This window comes from Suillus plorans (assembly GCF_016647745.1).
Source record: "Suillus plorans strain S12 chromosome Unknown HD556scaffold_36, whole genome shotgun sequence".
In the NCBI taxonomy this organism is placed as follows: Eukaryota; Fungi; Basidiomycota; class Agaricomycetes; order Boletales; family Suillaceae; genus Suillus; species Suillus plorans.
This window is the reverse complement of record NW_024537420.1, coordinates 132,139-148,851: the sequence shown is the minus strand read 5'-3', so window position 1 is coordinate 148,851 and position 16,713 is coordinate 132,139. Positions and strand designations below refer to the sequence as shown.

At 43.8% G+C, this 16,713-nt stretch overlaps 6 protein-coding genes across 6 annotated transcripts; 4 read left to right on the top strand and 2 right to left on the bottom strand.

The window, feature by feature from the left end:
* Positions 1 to 170: 170 nt before the first annotated feature.
* Positions 171 to 1,830, bottom strand: HD556DRAFT_1379585 (uncharacterized protein). Its single transcript, XM_041303203.1, is given in 12 exon segments — positions 171 to 240; positions 251 to 409; positions 481 to 540; positions 586 to 719; positions 776 to 833; positions 891 to 1,119; positions 1,237 to 1,312; positions 1,360 to 1,385; positions 1,437 to 1,480; positions 1,538 to 1,605; positions 1,659 to 1,713; positions 1,763 to 1,830. 11 exon segments carry the CDS (start codon positions 1,820 to 1,822, stop codon positions 383 to 385), a joined length of 837 nt encoding a protein of 278 aa, XP_041159058.1. The 5' UTR covers positions 1,823 to 1,830; the 3' UTR covers positions 171 to 240; positions 251 to 382.
* Positions 1,831 to 2,736: 906 nt separating this feature from the next.
* HD556DRAFT_1379572 (uncharacterized protein) lies at positions 2,737 to 4,619 on the top strand. The gene is made up of 6 exons (XM_041303202.1): positions 2,737 to 3,106; positions 3,157 to 3,201; positions 3,256 to 3,272; positions 3,329 to 3,474; positions 3,520 to 3,900; positions 3,954 to 4,619. The coding sequence occupies exons 1-6, from the start codon at positions 3,060 to 3,062 to the stop codon at positions 4,281 to 4,283; spliced, it is 966 nt and encodes a 321-aa protein (XP_041159057.1). The 5' UTR covers positions 2,737 to 3,059; the 3' UTR covers positions 4,284 to 4,619.
* Positions 4,620 to 5,487: 868 nt separating this feature from the next.
* On the top strand, positions 5,488 to 6,228 carry HD556DRAFT_1379565 (uncharacterized protein). The gene is made up of 2 exons (XM_041303201.1): positions 5,488 to 5,653; positions 5,704 to 6,228. The coding sequence occupies exon 2, from the start codon at positions 5,717 to 5,719 to the stop codon at positions 6,005 to 6,007; it is 291 nt and encodes a 96-aa protein (XP_041159056.1). The 5' UTR covers positions 5,488 to 5,653; positions 5,704 to 5,716; the 3' UTR covers positions 6,008 to 6,228.
* HD556DRAFT_1379557 (uncharacterized protein) lies at positions 5,995 to 8,494 on the bottom strand. The gene is made up of 15 exons (XM_041303200.1): positions 8,059 to 8,494; positions 7,970 to 8,008; positions 7,904 to 7,914; positions 7,780 to 7,847; positions 7,679 to 7,733; positions 7,558 to 7,625; positions 7,458 to 7,501; positions 7,382 to 7,407; positions 7,263 to 7,334; positions 7,193 to 7,208; positions 6,910 to 7,138; positions 6,795 to 6,852; positions 6,599 to 6,738; positions 6,494 to 6,553; positions 5,995 to 6,422 (listed from the first exon to the last, which is right to left on the bottom strand). The coding sequence occupies exons 1-15, from the start codon at positions 8,082 to 8,084 to the stop codon at positions 6,396 to 6,398; spliced, it is 939 nt and encodes a 312-aa protein (XP_041159055.1). The 5' UTR covers positions 8,085 to 8,494; the 3' UTR covers positions 5,995 to 6,395.
* A 3,379-nt stretch (positions 8,495 to 11,873) lies between these two features.
* HD556DRAFT_1444440 (uncharacterized protein) lies at positions 11,874 to 12,718 on the top strand (the record flags this gene model as incomplete). Its single annotated transcript, XM_041306780.1, has 3 exons — positions 11,874 to 11,945; positions 12,006 to 12,250; positions 12,316 to 12,718. The coding sequence occupies 3 exons, from the start codon at positions 11,874 to 11,876 to the stop codon at positions 12,716 to 12,718; spliced, it is 720 nt and encodes a 239-aa protein (XP_041159054.1).
* Positions 12,719 to 13,362: 644 nt separating this feature from the next.
* Positions 13,363 to 13,533, top strand: HD556DRAFT_1239275 (uncharacterized protein; the record flags this gene model as incomplete). Its single annotated transcript, XM_041298029.1, has 1 exon — positions 13,363 to 13,533. One exon carries the CDS (start codon positions 13,363 to 13,365, stop codon positions 13,531 to 13,533), a length of 171 nt encoding a protein of 56 aa, XP_041159053.1.
* Positions 13,534 to 16,713: the final 3,180 nt, after the last annotated feature.

The window sequence follows — 16,713 nt, the reverse complement described above, 5'->3', positions numbered from 1 at the left end:
CAATTCGCGTTTCATCGTGTTGTGCCAAATCGATTCTGTATAAGCGCCAATGGTAGTATTGAGATCCATGTGATTGCTTCTTCTCTGTACCATCGCTGCTCCATTTTCAAGGGCCGAACACGTTGGAATCAAATACATTCTGTGAAAGCATTATTTGTGTAGCTACATGTATCAGTGTGAGTGACTAGTATTGAATGGATAAGTGAAGACTGCCGAGTGTGTTGAGTTAGTTTTAATGAATTGGAATGAAATATATACTAAGTCTATGCGAAGAATATACAACCAAATGAATTGCACATTGTCAAAGGCACAGCATGCTTGCTCTTCTAGGAGTAATAGCTGATGAGATAGGCGCATTTTGTGATTCTCATCCGCACAGGAATTAAGCTGACCGAGGCCTTTTGAGGTCCTTTGCGGATAGAAACCGGTGTACATACAAATCAGCATTGGATCACAGCGCTGGTATGAAACATAACTGACCTCGTCTTCAGTGTATTCTTGCGTGGTATCTATCCTAATTGAAAGGTCGTTCGGCATCTCCTGCTTACACATGAGAAATGTACTGTGCGAATCCGTGGAGCTCACCATTTGCGATGAGCCGATGGGACTGTTGATAGGTCTCCGAGCTTTATGTAGCGAGATCGACAGGTGCTCGTCACAAGAATCGCGGCGGATACCCTTGCGTGCGTTGAGGGTTGCTAGCAGGGAATTGCAGTAAACTGAGAACGATCTTGTTAACCTCGTGAACAGCATGATTTGACTATGGTGCACTTACGACGTCCCACGCAGAAATAGAATGCGATGTAAATGTAGGTATCAGGCCACAATACAATCTGTGCCACATCTGGGTCAGGAACGAAGTAACGAGCCGTTTGTGATGTTTCACGTACAGAAATAAAGGACATCATTGCGCAAACACTGGTAATTAGACCAGTGTTGATAGTGAACAGCATGAGCTTGTTGATCATAGTATCGGACCGACGGAACCCAGTGCGAGATCGTTGGAGGAATGTGCAGAGCAAGACAGCGATAAGGATATCTCCGGCAGCTGCTACAGCATTTATAGACATTGACAATGACCTGATCTGGGGAACTTGATTAAAGGTCGTCAACTCGACACTGAAGAGGGGTGCATCAGCGGACTACTAGATAATTTCTGACACAAATTACGCTTTTGCAACATATACTTTGGATGTCGCATTAGTAGACAAATTTACGAGAAGCAAAAACGCATACTCACTGACAACGATGACAAGTTCAGCGATGACAAGGGACAACACTGACGCGGTTACAATGATGTTCTTGTTGCTCACTGGCTGAAAGTAAGCAACCGTCGACTGGCAGGGAGATCATACATACGATGGTAGACACGCTTGGCGAGGAAGCTGGAAGGACGATAAATGAGAATCATTCTATTCGAAAGGTATCGCACCGACCTTTGAACCATAAACCCCGTGAAGCCATTGAACAAAACTTCAACCTATGATGCAAATGAAAATGTCAGATGAGAATTGGGCACTTATCACACGCAACTCACAGATAAACTCCACACAAGTTTCTCGAGATCACTGGCGTTGCCAAAGTCGGTGACAAGGTACGTGTACACTACCATTCAATATTCAGTTAACAGACAGACACGTCTTCCATCTGGTACTCACCGGTGTGTGTAATCAAAGCTTGGTGGGTTGTGTCTGATACAAATACAGCGCCGACCTATATAATGTTAGAGATAATGGCGGATATCAATCGTTCGTGAACCTACTAAAAGTTTGTTGTACCAAGGATCCGAGAAATACCGGCTAAAGTAGTACCACGTCTGCATACAAGTCACTTTGTGGGATTGTGAGCTCCTACCAGCGCCAAAAAAATATACGAAAACACACCTCCGTAAAGCCTGGAACATTCAAGTTTCAATCTACGCTCGTTGTTGATCCAAAAAGAGCACTTACGCGGCAGAGACTACAACCCCGATCAAGAACGCTCCAAAACTGCGCAAGTTCAAATACTAGATCATGCATATGTGAAGTTCAAAGATACGCACGTATTATCCGCAGTACCCATGGGGAGTTGTGTGAATGAATGAAGATTTCAAAGGGCTTAAATACCAGGTACCATTGCCAGTGATCGTGAAGCGAAGGTCGGATCATTGGCGTAATTAAATGATGCCTTAATCCCACACCCGTTCTCAACGGTAACCGGTCAGCCACATCCTAGAAAAGATCAATGGGGAAGACATATCCAGCGTGAGCCCCATGCTTGGATTCAATATCAAAACGTTCATTCACAGAAAGTGAGCCTGGTAACTCAACTTGGATTTTTCTCTGCAACTGAGAGAATTCTTCTCTGGCGTGATACAGTGACCCTCGCCGCTGAGCACGGATCATCAATCCTGCGGGTGAATCACCTGACCGTGACTGTGCAACAGATTCAGTGCGTTTTTCATTACAACCGTGACTCGGACGGTTGCGCCAACGTTACTATATCTAAAAAGAAGCCTTAGTTGCACCATGATGATCGGCCCGGAGGCAGCGATCGAGACGGACACCGTGGACTAGGATGGCCTCAAGCTTCAAGCTTCAAGGCCGACTTGGAGGAGGGATTCGAGAAATTAACTTACAAGTATGTAACCGTCGTTAGTGGCACGTGTACTAGTAGGCCGAAGTTGTTTAAGCTTTCATCAAGTTCTATATTGGACCTGATATATGAACATGTAACGGTCAGCTAATACTACCACACAATGTTGCTCCTCACCGAATCAACTTTGTTTTTCCTTAATCTTACTTCCAGTATCAATGCGACCACTCAGAAACTCGCATTAGGTGGCCGAGTGACCAACTGGGTTTCAGGAGTCAAGCTCGGAAAGTCGGAACCATCATCCCGTACATCCAGCATTTCGACTCGAGAGCCTCCCTCTACTATCTTTTCACACAACACTGCTTCCTCTGCAGCAACTTCGGCCACTCAGCCCCCGACTCCGATTCCTGCGGCTCAAACCAAACACGTGGCTGACAATGTCCTTACTGGTGCCTTTGGAGATGAAATTGGTGATTCGTTGGAGTATGAGGCTACTTGCGCAGAGGAGAAGCAAGACAAAGGGAAAACTAAGGTAAGTGGCAGTGATATGTTGGTGCTAGCCTTTAATTCCTTGCTTAGCAGGTCGTCTCAGTATTTGATGAAAACTCCGACTTTGATGAGCCTCAGGTGGGCCAAGGACTTCTACAATGTGATGACTCGGAGCTTGTGTTATCGCCGGAGCCTAGGGCTCCGTTCACGCAGGCACCAAATCTGAAATCCTGCAAGCGCAAAGCTAATGAAATTCTTGTCTTAGATGAGGTGTCAGAGGCTGAGGCTGTGGTGTCCAATTGGTCTATGGAAGTTGAAGGCGTCGACGACCCGATCATGTGTGCTGATGAATCGTCTCAGCCTGAACCTATTGTGGTGAAAAAGGAGAAGGTTTCACGTACAACAACCTCGGTAAGGATCATGACTCTATCATTACTCATTTTGACACTTGTACAGACGTCTGTCACCACTTCTGTTGCTGACAGCGCTGATAGTCAGCCTCCTGCTCAAAAAAAGCCCAAGATCGAGCCTTCTGCTGCACGTGTTCGCGGTGTACCTGCCAAGCTCAAACGCCAACAAAATGTGCCGGTGGACACTACGCCGGAGCACATGAAAGCACGTGGCGCCTATCGTACAGTTGACTTACCTGCAGCCATGCAAGCAGACCAGCGCTGGACGAAGAGATATCTCCCTACCATAATGCTGTGGGCTGGAAGTTATGAAGACATCTGGGTTATCCCAGACGAGGTTCTTCTCCATCACGCTCAGCTTATTTTCGACGCAGTATACAAAGATCTTAATATTTTCCTCGTTCACAATGGTGTGGTACATTCGCTTGTAAGTCCCCTGTTATATCTAATTTTAATTATTAATACTATATCTATCATTAGACTGCACAGCGCATCTCAGAATGGCGCAGTAATTTTGGCTCAACAGCCATAGCCATTATCATGGACTTTATGACACGTAATTCCGAATTCGCTCCTAGCGATCTGGCAACGTCCCTTGTCCACGATTGGGCCTTCTTATATGAGAACCCTGATAGTCCATCTCCTCTCACAGCTTACCGCTCTCCCTTCATCTTACAGCTGCTTGGCACGGCACACCTCAACGCCGTCAAAGGGTATGTGGAGGTTCCCTCCTTCGACATGCATGAGCTTGTGACGAGCGGGATGTCACGGGTTCTCGCCCTCTCTGCTGTAGCGGTGAGTTCAATTTAAAATGGCTTATTCGGCACTGATTTTTTTTTAAGATCGAGCGTGCCCTTGGGTTGTTCAAAAATGAACAACTCGAGGTTCAGGATGTGTTGTCCGCATCACGCAGCAAAGTGGCCATCAAACTACCGAAGGTTCTCAATAAATTGACGGGGAAACCATTTTCATTTTCGGCGACTCTCTGGTCCAAGCCAACCAAGGCGTTTATCAAGTCGATTTTGAGCAAGCCTGCTGGGTATGTGGAGGCCACCATAGAAATGGCACGCACTACAGTAAATGACGCCACTGATACGCCGTCGAGCTTGCTCGACGATGAGGAGTCGGACGAGGATGAGCGAGCTACTGCATATCGGCGTGAGTGACTTAGTCTAAGATATATACAGTATAGGACCGGCATTTGAGCCAGTGAATTTTCTTGGCCGTCTCAAGTCAACACTTGTGCAAAAATTAAAATTTTGATATGACAGTCATGTTTAGATATATGATGACCATGGGATTGCAACACTACAGAGCAATCGAATAAATGATGGGTGCACAATGCGAGGATCAGTGAAATGTCCTGTTATCTGTTTTTTTCATCAGTTGAGCCAGCCCTAATATAGAATTATAGAGTGCGGACGGTGTTTGTTGAGCCCGGAAATGAAAGTCGAAATTAGGTTAGTTTCACTATCTTGTGCTCTTTGATAATGGATTTTGAGACCCTCGTCCGAAATCCCAGTGGCAGCATACTGTTGTGTGTTGGGCATATTTCATTGTACCGAAATTGTACTATGGATATAAATCTTTCATTTGGTGGGATTTCTGACACTGATAGATGAACAATTCCTTCTTACTGTATTGATTGATGGTGAAAGAGAGCATGTTTCTGACCTGTAGCATGCACGCACCATTTTTTAAAAATTTCTACTCGACAGTATGCAAGATACATATATTTTGATTATATCTATGCTATCCGATCTGTCGATAAAGGGATGTTGAGTGTGTAGTACCTGTTTGGCTCAAATGACAGTGCTGGCTCAAATGCCGGTCCTATACTGTAAGCACGAGTAGCCGCTAGCTCGGTATCAACTGTATCTACCCCGTCCTGCTGTGCTGCTCATTTGCAATCTATTTGCGTGCCTCCCTCTCCAAGTTGCTCTTCCATTGCGTTTCACGACACTATCAGCCATACATGGATACCATCTGCACCTTCCAGCACGCCGTACAACACTGACGCAAGCTCACATTCTGTTACCACTTTTCATTGCTCCTTTTTCGTTCTTTCGTTCCAGTGAATTGGTTGCTAACCAAAATGGATCTAGGTATTATGGCAATACGACAATAACAGCTACATTGTTTCTACCTGATGGTGACTTGACGGTAGCATTTGGAGTGATCTAACGCCATGATTAGCTCTGCAGTGACCGATGATGGCACTCCTACTCACATTTCACCTCTATATGCAAACGATATTCACTGTCCTCCTGTTACCCACTGTTGTCTCACTCGAGTTTCTCATGTTATTTTCACAGGAACCAATAGAACCTCTCGGTGATGGCAATCGTGCGTTGGGGCCTATTCTGATCGTGGCTGTGAAACAGACATTGACGAAGCTCTCGCTTTTCTTTTCTCGGCGCACATACTGGCTAACGGGCTCGCGCTTGCCTCGAATGTGCTTTCTTCTCTCCACAAAGCTCAAGAACCACGAATCACGTTTTATTTTCATCCTTACTACTCCTGTTGGACAGTGAAACGCAAACAGATTCCTTTGCGACTACTCTCAAAGGCTGCCAAGGTTTCACTTTCTCGCACAGTTCTCGATTTCAGAACAGATCCTTTTGCTCATTGGTCAACCATATGTCCCGTGTCAAAAGCCGTCAAGTTTCTAGAGGAGACGAAGAAAATTGGTGCAAATATAGTGTACAAAAGTCTGCGTTTGTAATAATTTTAAAGCAACAACTGAAGGTCACCGCTTGTATTGAATATGGACAAGTGAAGACTGCCGGGTGTGTTCTGATAAAATACATACTAAGTCTAAGTGAAGAATATACCACCGAATGTATGCGAAAGGCACAGCGTGCTTACTCTTCTAGGAGTGAGAGCCGGCGCATTTGGCGATTCTCATCCGTAGTATAGCAATTAAACTGACTGCGCCCTTTTGAGGTCCTTCACGGATAGAAAGCGGCGTACATATAAATCAGTATTGGATCACAGAGCTGGTACAGAACATAACTAACCTCATCTTCAATGCATCCTTGCGTGGTATCTAGCTTAATTGAAAGGTGGTTCGGCATTTCCTGCTTGCACATGAGAAATGTACTGTGCGAATCCGTGAAGCTCACCATTTGCGATGAGCTGATGGGACTGTTGATAGGTCTCAGGGCTCTATCTATCAAAGTCGACATGTGCTCGTTACAAGCATCGCCATCACGGCGGATACCCTTGCGTGCGTTGAGGATTGCCAGCATGGAATTGCAGTAAACTGAGAACGATCTTGTTAACCTCGTGAACAGCATGATTTGACTGCAGTGTACTTACGACGTCCCACGCAGAAATAGAATGCGATGTATATGAAGGTATCAGGCCACAATACAATCTGTGCCACATCTGGGTCAGGAACGAAGTAACGAGCCGTTTGTGATGTTTTACTTACAGAAATAAATGACATCATTGCGCAAACACTGGTAAGTAGACCAGTGTTGATAGTGAACAGCACGAGCTTCTTTATCATAGTATCGGACCGACGGAACCCAGTGCGAGATCGTCGGAGGAATGTGCAGAGCAAAACAGCGATAAGGATATCTACGGCAGCTGCTACAGCATTCACAGACATCGACAATGACTTGATCTGGCGAACTTGAGTGAAGGTCGCCAACTCGAGACTGAAGAGGGGTGCATCAGCGGACTACTACTTGATAATTTCTGACACAAATCACGCTTTTATAACATATACTTTGGATGTCACATTAGTAGACAAATTTACGAGAAGCAAAAACGCATACTCACTGACAACAATGACAAGTTCAGCGATGACAACTGACATCACGGACGCGGTTATAATCACGTTCTTGTTGCTCACTGGCTGAAAGTAAGCAACCGTCCACTGGCAGGGAGATCATACATACGATGGTAGACACGCTTGGCGAGGAAGCTGAAAGAACGATTAATGAGAATCATTCTATTCGAAAGTATCGCACCGACCTTTGAACCATAAACCCCGTGAAGCCATTGAACAAAACTTCAACCTGTGATGTAAATAAAAATTTAGATGAGAATTGTACACTTATCACACGCAACCCACCAATAGACTCCACACAATTTTCTCGAGATCATTGGCGTTGCCAAAGTCAGTGACAAGGTACGTATACACTACCAACCAATATTCAGTTCACAGACAGACACGTCTTATATCCGGTACTCACAGGCATGTGTAATCAAAGCTTGATGGGTTGTGTCTGATACAAATACAGCGCCGACCTATATAATGTTAGAGAATGGCCATATCAATCCTTCGTGATCCTACTATAAGTTTGTGGTGCCAAGGATCCGAGAAATACCAGCTAAAGTAGTACCATGTCTGCACACAAGTAACTTTGTGTGATTGTGAGCTCCTACCAATGCAAAAACACACACACACGAAAACACACCTCCATAAAGCCTGCAACATCCGAGTTGAAATCTACACTCATTGTTGATCCAAAAAGAGCACTTACACGGCAGAGATTACAACCCCAATCAAGAACGCTCCAAAACTGCGCAAGTTATACTAGGTCATCCATATGTGAAGTTGAAAGATACGCACGTATTATCCGCCGCGGCAGTACCCATGGGGGAGTTGTATCAGTGTGAATGAATGAGGATTTGGGCTTAAATAACAGGTGATCCACCTGCCGTATCGATAATCTGTGCGCAGCGGCCAGGGTCACTGGCTGACCGATTGCCGCTTCGAACCGGCGTGGGCATTAAGGCCCGATGATCAGATCATGCAATACTCCAATGATCCGACTTTCGCTTCACGACTCGTGCCCGATTCAGCGTGTTTTTCATGACAGCTGCACTAACCTTCTTTATACTAGCCTTACCGTTTGCGCCATGATTATCGGCCTGATTCGAGAAAATAATCCCAAGTAGTATGTGGATTTGAGGGTAGGACGGCATGGGGCGGTTATTTAGGCTTTGATGAAGTTTCATGAAATTAGTATGGATATATTACATACTAATAGGGCCAGTGTATGAACACATGAAATATAATCAAATTATTTGTTCCCTGTTGGAGGAGGGATCCGAGAAAATAATCACAAGTATGTAGAATTGACTCAGGCTCTTGAGGGTATGTGTAACGCTCGACAAAAGCTGTCGTCGATACATCGATGATATCAACCGATATTTAGAATTATCACTCCCTCTAGTTACCCATATTCTTTCGTTCTCTCTTATTCCATAGTATTCTTTCCCTACAGTATATAAACCTATGTATATCTACTTGTAGGGCAGTTGATCTTTTCCCCCCAAATATAACTTAGTATCAGACAGTTATCCTGCTCAAGCCTTAAGTCTATTCGACTATTTTGACTCTCACATGTGTCTTGAGTACCTGTCTTTGTCATCGTCACTGTTCTTTGTCATCGTTCGTCATCGTCCATAGCACTTTCCTTCTTTATATTTGTCACACGGATTACATATATAATACGCACCTTCTTCGTTCAGCCATACCTCAGTCGTTGTCTTCACACACTGAGGTATGGTTCATTGTCTCTTATCTTCCCGCTGTCTCTTACTACAACTTCATAGCGTGTTTTGTGTCTTAGGTACTAGCAATGATTAGTCGTTGTCTTCACACACTGAGCGTGTTTCGTGTCTTAGCTTCTAACAATGTGAACGTTCTACGAACACCACAGTATGGGACATTGCGTCAGTGCATTAGTATGTGTACTAGGCCGAAGTTTGTTTATGTAAGCTTTAATTAAGTTCTATATTGGGCCTTAGGCTCGTGACCAGCCTGGCTTATTACCACAGACAAGTTGAGTGGTGAAGCCAGGCTGGTCAATCTTGGAGAAATTTGGCAGGTGAAGCACGGAGTTTGAATTTTAGCAGGTGCCAGTTGTAGGCAACTACACAGGTGAACCTGCAGGTGCCCAAAGTCATACCTGGACCTGGACCTGAAAATATACCCGGACCTGCAGGGGGGGTATTGGGTATCACAGTGGGTAGAGTGTATAGACACCCGGGGTACTACCCCTGGAGGGTATACCTGTGGGTCTCACATAGAAATACCTACAGTAGGAACAAAATTTCAACAATGTATTCTACAATACAATATCATCCCACCCATCCTCCATAAGCATCTTGTCACCTTGAACATCAGCAAGAGCAGCAACAGACTGCATGTCCTCCATCTTGACGAGGCCAAGCTGGCTCCAATAGCCAAGACATAGGATCACACGCATCGTCTGGGTAGAGAGTCGTGAACAGACATGGGTGAGTAGGAGATGACCACGGCTAAACAGCCATTCAACATCAACAGATGTTGCTGTAAAGGAAAATAAATTATGAGCAACAACAAACAAAAAACATGCACCTGGAATTGTGAAGTAATCTAGTGCCATTCGTGAAAGATGAGGGTAGAGTGTGCAACATTCATTCCACCATGCGAGTGCATTGTTGACATGTTCAACATTAGTGCTGAGATAGCAATTGAGTTCATCCCGTAGGTCACTGTTTACTGGTGGGGCGAGTGCAGGAATGTTATCAAAGATGTTCTATACAAGACAGTCAGTGAGCGAGTAGTACTAGAATAAATCATTGGACTTACAGTTGAGGATGCCACAATGCTGGCATCAGAATTATATCCCGCATCATCCATCTCCCCGTTAGCATTGTCAGTCGAGTACAAGCGGTCAAACTCTGCGCGCACTAGCATATGCGCCAAGTCAATCCAACCTTCCTCCCATTTTGCGTGTTGGAAGTAAGCTAATTTGTGGTGTGGATGGAGAACTATAATATAAGTTAGTTGGTAGGTACTGAAAATAAAATACAATTGGGCTCACTCATTGCAATGCGGTAGACATCAGATCTGTCAGTGAGCTCATAGTAATGATTTAGAGTTTTCTTGGTGAGTCCTGAAGCAGCGCGAATTAATGGAAGCAGTTGTTTGTTGAGCATGTGAGTTGCGAGTGTCTCATCAATGAGATCCATTGCTGGGATCACTGTTGCAAGGCTTGGTGTTGAGCGTGAAAAAAACATGGTAGCATCTTTGAGGATCTAAATTATGTTAGCGAAATCAAACAACTCCATGCAGTGCACATGATGTTGGCCTCACCTTCAACAAATTGCGGAGTTGTTCAACTATACTCCATTCATCATCACTCAACTCAAACACCCTCAATCCCAATTCGCATCTCTGCGACACTGCATCTATCGCCTTCCGATGGTTCAGAGCGTATTCCAACATGTCATATGTGGAATTCCAGTGTGTCAACACATCTCTTGGCAACATGCTAGGCTTCATCTGCAACTCACTCAAGATGTTGTTCCAGGTGGGGAGAAGCTTTGTGGTGGAGTGGATGATTTTGAATCTGAGTTTGTGAAGCTATTCAATGTGCGGTCAGCTGTGAGTTTTTTTATATTGTTGTGATAAATGCATCTTCGCTAGTGCTAACTGGACCAGAATTATTGTATTTTGTAGTTCTTCTTGTTCGTCACTCGTCAGCAGCACAGTTGCATTGATCAGACCCTTGGTGTTGTCCCCCACATTGTTGTCATCTCCTGCGATCTCTGTGATGGTCACATAATCTTCCAGCTTGATATTCTCACTCAATTCCTCAAGTTGTTCCTTCAGTCGACTTTCCTCTGCCATCAATGCAGCCTCATCATCATTGGAATTATCCTGCTTCCTCTTCGTCACATCAAACTCGTGGATCACTGATTTTGCCATGAGATTGACTGTGTGCAGGAAGCACCTGATATGTGTCACTCGTCCTCTGAAATCTGGCAGGTCAACAGTCAGTTTATCAATCATAGCATCATTGTTGGACACATTGTCGCATGTGACACAAAGAGTCTGCACCTTTGTAAGTTTGAATTTTCCTAAGTGTTCAAGTCTTTGCTTGCCTTTTCATGTGCTCCGAAATCTTCCAGGACACCCTGAAATGCGCAAGCAAGTTGTTCACCGGTATGCGACTATTGTGACCATTATATTGGCATCAGCGCTTCAATGTTTGTAAGTGATTTTTACCTTTGAAACTTCAACTATATCTAACAGCAAGCACAGTGGTTCACCTTTGAACTCCAGGTGTGCCAATGCGGCCACAAGGGCTCTATGGTTTGGAGAGGTCCACCTATCAGTACTGAAGTCAATCTTTCCTTCATATTCCTGGTTCGTTTTTTGGTCTTTGAATCAATCATAATTGTGTAACTAAGCTTACACTTGTCATTTTAGTGATGCATTGACGGGTCCTTGCAAAAACGAGGTGGACATCTCGCAAGACAGTTGAAGGAGACGGTAAGTAATATTCTGGTTGTCCAGTCTTCATTAATGACTAAAACCCTCTATCGTGAATAATTTCAAATGGACGCAGGTTTTCCGACACCCAACGCACAATTTCTGCTCTGTTAAGCATGTCAGGCCCTGCTCAAGACACCATTGAGAGTACCATACCTTGTTTTGGCATGGGTATGTTGACGGTGAGAGTATGTGATTTTTCCTTTACCCTTTCTTTCAAATGATGCAGTGATTGATCCATTTTGTAGGACACTGCCAACAATATTCTTCCGAACCTTGTCAACATCTTTCACTTTGTCTGCAGCCTTCAAAATGTCTTCTCCCCAACACAAGTGCACATGTTTGTGCAGGTTTCCTGTCAAACACACATCACCTTTATCAAGGTAATGCCTCACAGTGGCTTTGCAACCCTTGGCTTGGCACCTGGTTTCATGCACTCGCCGCCCATTCTGCTCACTAATCTTGGGAATCAGATGAAAGAATGCATACACTTGTGAGTTCCACTCTTTCATGAGTTGTTCTGTTGGTGTCTGATGAATTGATATCATTTTTTGATAGGTTTAAACCCACACTTAGCTTGTCTCCAGCACTTTCTTCTTCGTTTGTGGGCACCACAAGTTCAATATCACTATCATTTGCATTGTTGTGTAACTCCTCCTCCTCTGTTCACACAAAAGCTCGTCGACTTGGTGCAGCTGCCGCCTCAGACAATGCTGTGACCTTCTTGGTGGAGCCACTATCTTTAGGCAATGCCATGACCTTCTTGGGTGCTGTTGCCTCAGTACTTTCAGCATGTTGGTTCTTTTTCACCTTCTTTGGCTGCACCATCACGTTATCTCCATTGGAATTGGCCTTCTGTTTCTTCGATGTTGTTTCTTCAAGTGCTGCCTTCACTTTGACAGAGATCTTTGGGATTCATTTTTCAGTGTTGGACTGCATTGTGCGAGTGGATGTTGGGTGAATTTTGCTAGTATAGGTTTGCGAAAAATTTGACAGCCTTTGCCCAATTGTATTAGATTTTGACTTGTATAGTACATCTGAATATCATTCATTTGATGGACAGTAACTAGCTATCTTCTGAAAACCCAGGCTAAGGGTATGGGTACGGGTGCCTTAATGTCAGACCCCTACCCCTACCCCTACTCCAGGGATACCCGGACCCTGGACCCATGCGGGTTACCCATACCTGTGCAGTTGCCTAACCCTGATTATAGGATGACAGCTTACTCTTGGCCAATGTTCTTGTATGATGAACATTATGACACTAGGAATACTAGAGGTGGCCTATTTAAAGGGAAAATGCTATTAAAGGTATGATTCACTGTGCCGGTGATCATCACTTTGCTGAAACGAGCTACAGACATTTAAAGCCATATTTACATCCCCCACCTCTACAGAGCGTGATGACCCAGAGCAGACCAGTTCTATTGAAGTTTCTGCACATGGACATTCAAAGCACTAAAGGATCTGGACAAGTAGTGAGCAGTGCACACACTGTGATGTTGCAGGGCTATTCAACATAAAATCCGCTCAACCATGGGCAATTGTATATGCCATTGTCCAGGCATGAAATATAATGTCTGATTGGCACCTTACATTGTTAACATGGTAGCTTATTTTTGCTTTGCTTTGTCCAGTGCTAACTCGTGGCAAGTCATGAATGATGACTTCAACAGTGAAGTTTTCTATAACCATATTATTGATTTCTTTCAGCTTCCTCCAATACGAGATGTGGCAAACAAAGTAGATGATATTTTACTATGGTGGAACTGGTAAGTAGCCTGCCACTGCTCTTTATCCTTTATTATATTATATTATATATTAGCAAAGTTTTCAGTCGCAAGTATGTGTCTGTTTATCGCCCTCAAAGGGTTAAACAGTTGTCAGTTGCTCAGACATGGCCCTAATCTCCCCCCCCTCTCTCTGTCATCTCCCTCTCTCTCTATTATCTCTCTCTCTCTCTATGTCATCTCCATCTCCCCACTCTCTCTCTATCATCTCTGTCTCTGTCTTTGTTGTCTCCATCTCTGTCTCTCTCTCTCTGTCATCTCCCTCTCCCTCTCCCTCTCCCCCCCTCTCTCTCTGTCATCTATATAATACTTGCTACATATATAGGTAGTACATACTATGTAATTTGTATGTGTCCTGCAGGTAGAGCTATGCAAAATTACAAACAATAGTATCATGATTTATTCCTGATTCATTGTGATATATGTGCACTATATTTTGTACATTGCGATGGAAATTCAGCATTGTATAGTTGAGGATACAAGACCTGTTTGTTATTCATTAGCAAGTTATCAACAAATTGTTTGTGCTGGGACATATAGTACAGATAGCAAAATATAACATATCTTTCACTTTAGTAAAGGAAGAACTCATAGTGTCAGAAACCTTGTATAAAATGATTTATGTCTGGTATTTTTCATTAGTATAGACATGGAACAACTTTACTTGTTCATCTGCCAGATGCACGAGAACAATTGACAGTATTCAGATGTGCAAGTCTCATACCCTATCATGTTGGATGTGAGTTCTAATACTAAAAACCAAGTTTCAGTATTATCATACCTAGATTCATCCAATTAACACTAAATACACCCATCTACACTACAGATAGCAAAACATAACATGCCTTTTATACTTTAGTAAAGGAAGACTCATGATATCAAAAACTTTGTATAAGTTAATTTATGTCTGGTATTTTTCATTGGTATAGACATGAGACAACTTTACTTACTTTGTCTGCCAGACACATGATAGTATTCAGACGTGCAAGTCCTATACACTATCAGGTTGGACATTATTGCTAATACTTAAAACCAAGTTTCAGTATTATCTTACCTAGATTCATCTGATTAATGCCAAATATAGGTCATCATGATTGTCATTATTCAATGAGGATAACAATGTAGATGTATATATAACCTGATGTGACTGGTGGGTCTATCTAAATATGATATAAAATATTCACTAATCAAGCATTCATAAATACACTGCACAACCAGCAACAATGCTCCGAAGTGTGGTAACTGAATACTGTGAACATATTGAGCATGTTTATCAATCTGTTTTAGGTTTTACACAGCTAAATTCACATAACTAATGCTGGACACAGGTTATTGTGACAAAGATTGGTCACAGAGGATAACAATATATCCCTATATAAGACTATGGCTTCTGCAATGCCATATTTTATCTGATTCTATTCACCACATCCCTCTGGGCATTCTAGGACCTCCATCAGTTATTAGGGAGAAGTCAACAGAATGCAAACCATGCAAAGATAACTGTCAAGAGCGGCTGATGGTATCTGCCTGACCACCCAGTTAGGACAATGTGTGACATATATATATCAGAGACATTCTACGATACCTGACTCCATTTTTCCTACTTAAGATGTCCAATGTCTGTCGGCGCACCTCAGTCTCTTTACCCATGACTGAGGTGTGTATTGTTGTTCTTTCTACTATATCATTATACTCACTATATGTAGGCTCGTGTCTAGGTTCATAGCACTGCATAATCCTAGTCTCTTTACCCGTAACTAAGGCTCGTGTCTAGTCCTCACTTCCTATGGGTTATGAGCCCTGCTTAAAGGATAGTGGCACTATCTTACATCTCTCCAACTCAGACTGGCACCTCTCAAACATTTGTTTCCCCATTGCAGTTCCTGACTGGTTCAAACTAATATTGAAACTGTCACTCATTATTGACTAAATATCACCTCTAATATTGCCATCAAACATTGCCATTACGTCATGATGTCATCTTCGGACTCTCTCTCAAAAACTGAGAAATACCCACACGAGAAACTTACCCTCAACAGCTCCAACTATTCTCAATGGGCTACTAGATTCAAAATGTGGGCTGGTGGGCTTGGGCCATGGCCCTACATCAGTGGCAATGAGAAGGTGCCCTTACCACCTGCCCAACTCTCTGACCCGGACCAAAACATTCTTCGGAAAGAGAAACATGATGAACATGTAAAGTTGTACAAACAGCGCTAGTTGCTTGCTCTCAGCGCATTGTCCACAGCTATAGATACTCGAGACTTCATATACCTTCACAACATGGAGGCTCCAGAGTCTCATTGTACTAAGGTCCAACCTCATGGCCCTTTCAGTCAACCCCCCAGCAGCTACAACAATACCTGTACCCACAACTAGTACCACGGCCACTCCAACTTCAGCCGAGTACAAGGTTCCCGATGTGGGTACAACAATTCAGATGGTGTATACTGAACAATGTGTTGGGTCTTGCAGAACCTAGCTGCTATTCGACCCTAAAGGGTTTCTGGACCAGGCTCAAGGCTCAGAGGAGAGGAAATATGATAGAAACTTGCTGAATACTCAGACTCATAGTGGAACTGGTGAAAAGGTAACTTCCTTATGTAAGCTAAGGTGCAAACATACTACTAGGTAAAACAGTCTCTGCAAGGCTAGCCAGGAATCAGTCCCTACACCGATGCTATCTTTGTCCATATCCTACTTCGTGCACTCCCTGACTACTATGATCTGTTCCATCAAACTCTTATCAACAGTAGCACAACCCTTGACTTTAACGATATTGTCAACCACCTTAAGACTCAAGAACTCCACCACATAAGTAACAGTGGCAGCACAGAGCATACTGTCATGTTCTCTGGGCACCGGGGGAATTCAAATGGCCCTTCTAAAGGGGATTGTGTTCCCCAAAAAGGTTTTGATGAGTCAAAGGGGGATGGATGGGTACTTGGATGGCGCCCAAAATGTGGGCACTGCTCAAAGGCTGGACACATTTGGCTACAATGCTGTGCACGCCTCTCGAAGGATAAGAAGAACCCAAAGTCAGCCACACCTATTTCTTCCCCTGCAGCTATTGCCACTAACATGGAAGTCTCCACAGCAGACCAACCTGATGACGCAAACACCATGCCACACTCTCCCTTCATCCTCACTTTAAAGGAGCACTCTG

Coding starts and splice junctions, on each gene's coding strand:
- HD556DRAFT_1379585 (XM_041303203.1), bottom strand. CDS start 1,822: ATGCAGACGTGGTACTACTTTAGCCGGTATTTCTCGGATCCTTGGTAC. Junction 1,481..1,537: donor AACTTGTGTGGAGTTTATCT/GTGAGTTGCGTG, acceptor TTTGCATCATAG/GTTGAAGTTTTGTTCAATGG. Junction 410..480: donor AAGAATACACTGAAGACGAG/GTCAGTTATGTT, acceptor CTATCCGCAAAG/GACCTCAAAAGGCCTCGGTC.
- HD556DRAFT_1379572 (XM_041303202.1), top strand. CDS start 3,060: ATGAGGCTACTTGCGCAGAGGAGAAGCAAGACAAAGGGAAAACTAAG. Junction 3,475..3,519: donor TTTCACGTACAACAACCTCG/GTAAGGATCATG, acceptor ACACTTGTACAG/ACGTCTGTCACCACTTCTGT. Junction 3,901..3,953: donor ATGGTGTGGTACATTCGCTT/GTAAGTCCCCTG, acceptor ATCTATCATTAG/ACTGCACAGCGCATCTCAGA.
- HD556DRAFT_1379565 (XM_041303201.1), top strand. CDS start 5,717: ATGCAAACGATATTCACTGTCCTCCTGTTACCCACTGTTGTCTCACTC.
- HD556DRAFT_1379557 (XM_041303200.1), bottom strand. CDS start 8,084: ATGGGTACTGCCGCGGCGGATAATAC. Junction 8,009..8,058: donor ACTGCCGCGGCGGATAATAC/GTGCGTATCTTT, acceptor TAACTTGCGCAG/TTTTGGAGCGTTCTTGATTG. Junction 7,626..7,678: donor AGCTTTGATTACACATGCCT/GTGAGTACCGGA, acceptor ATTGGTTGGTAG/TGTATACGTACCTTGTCACT.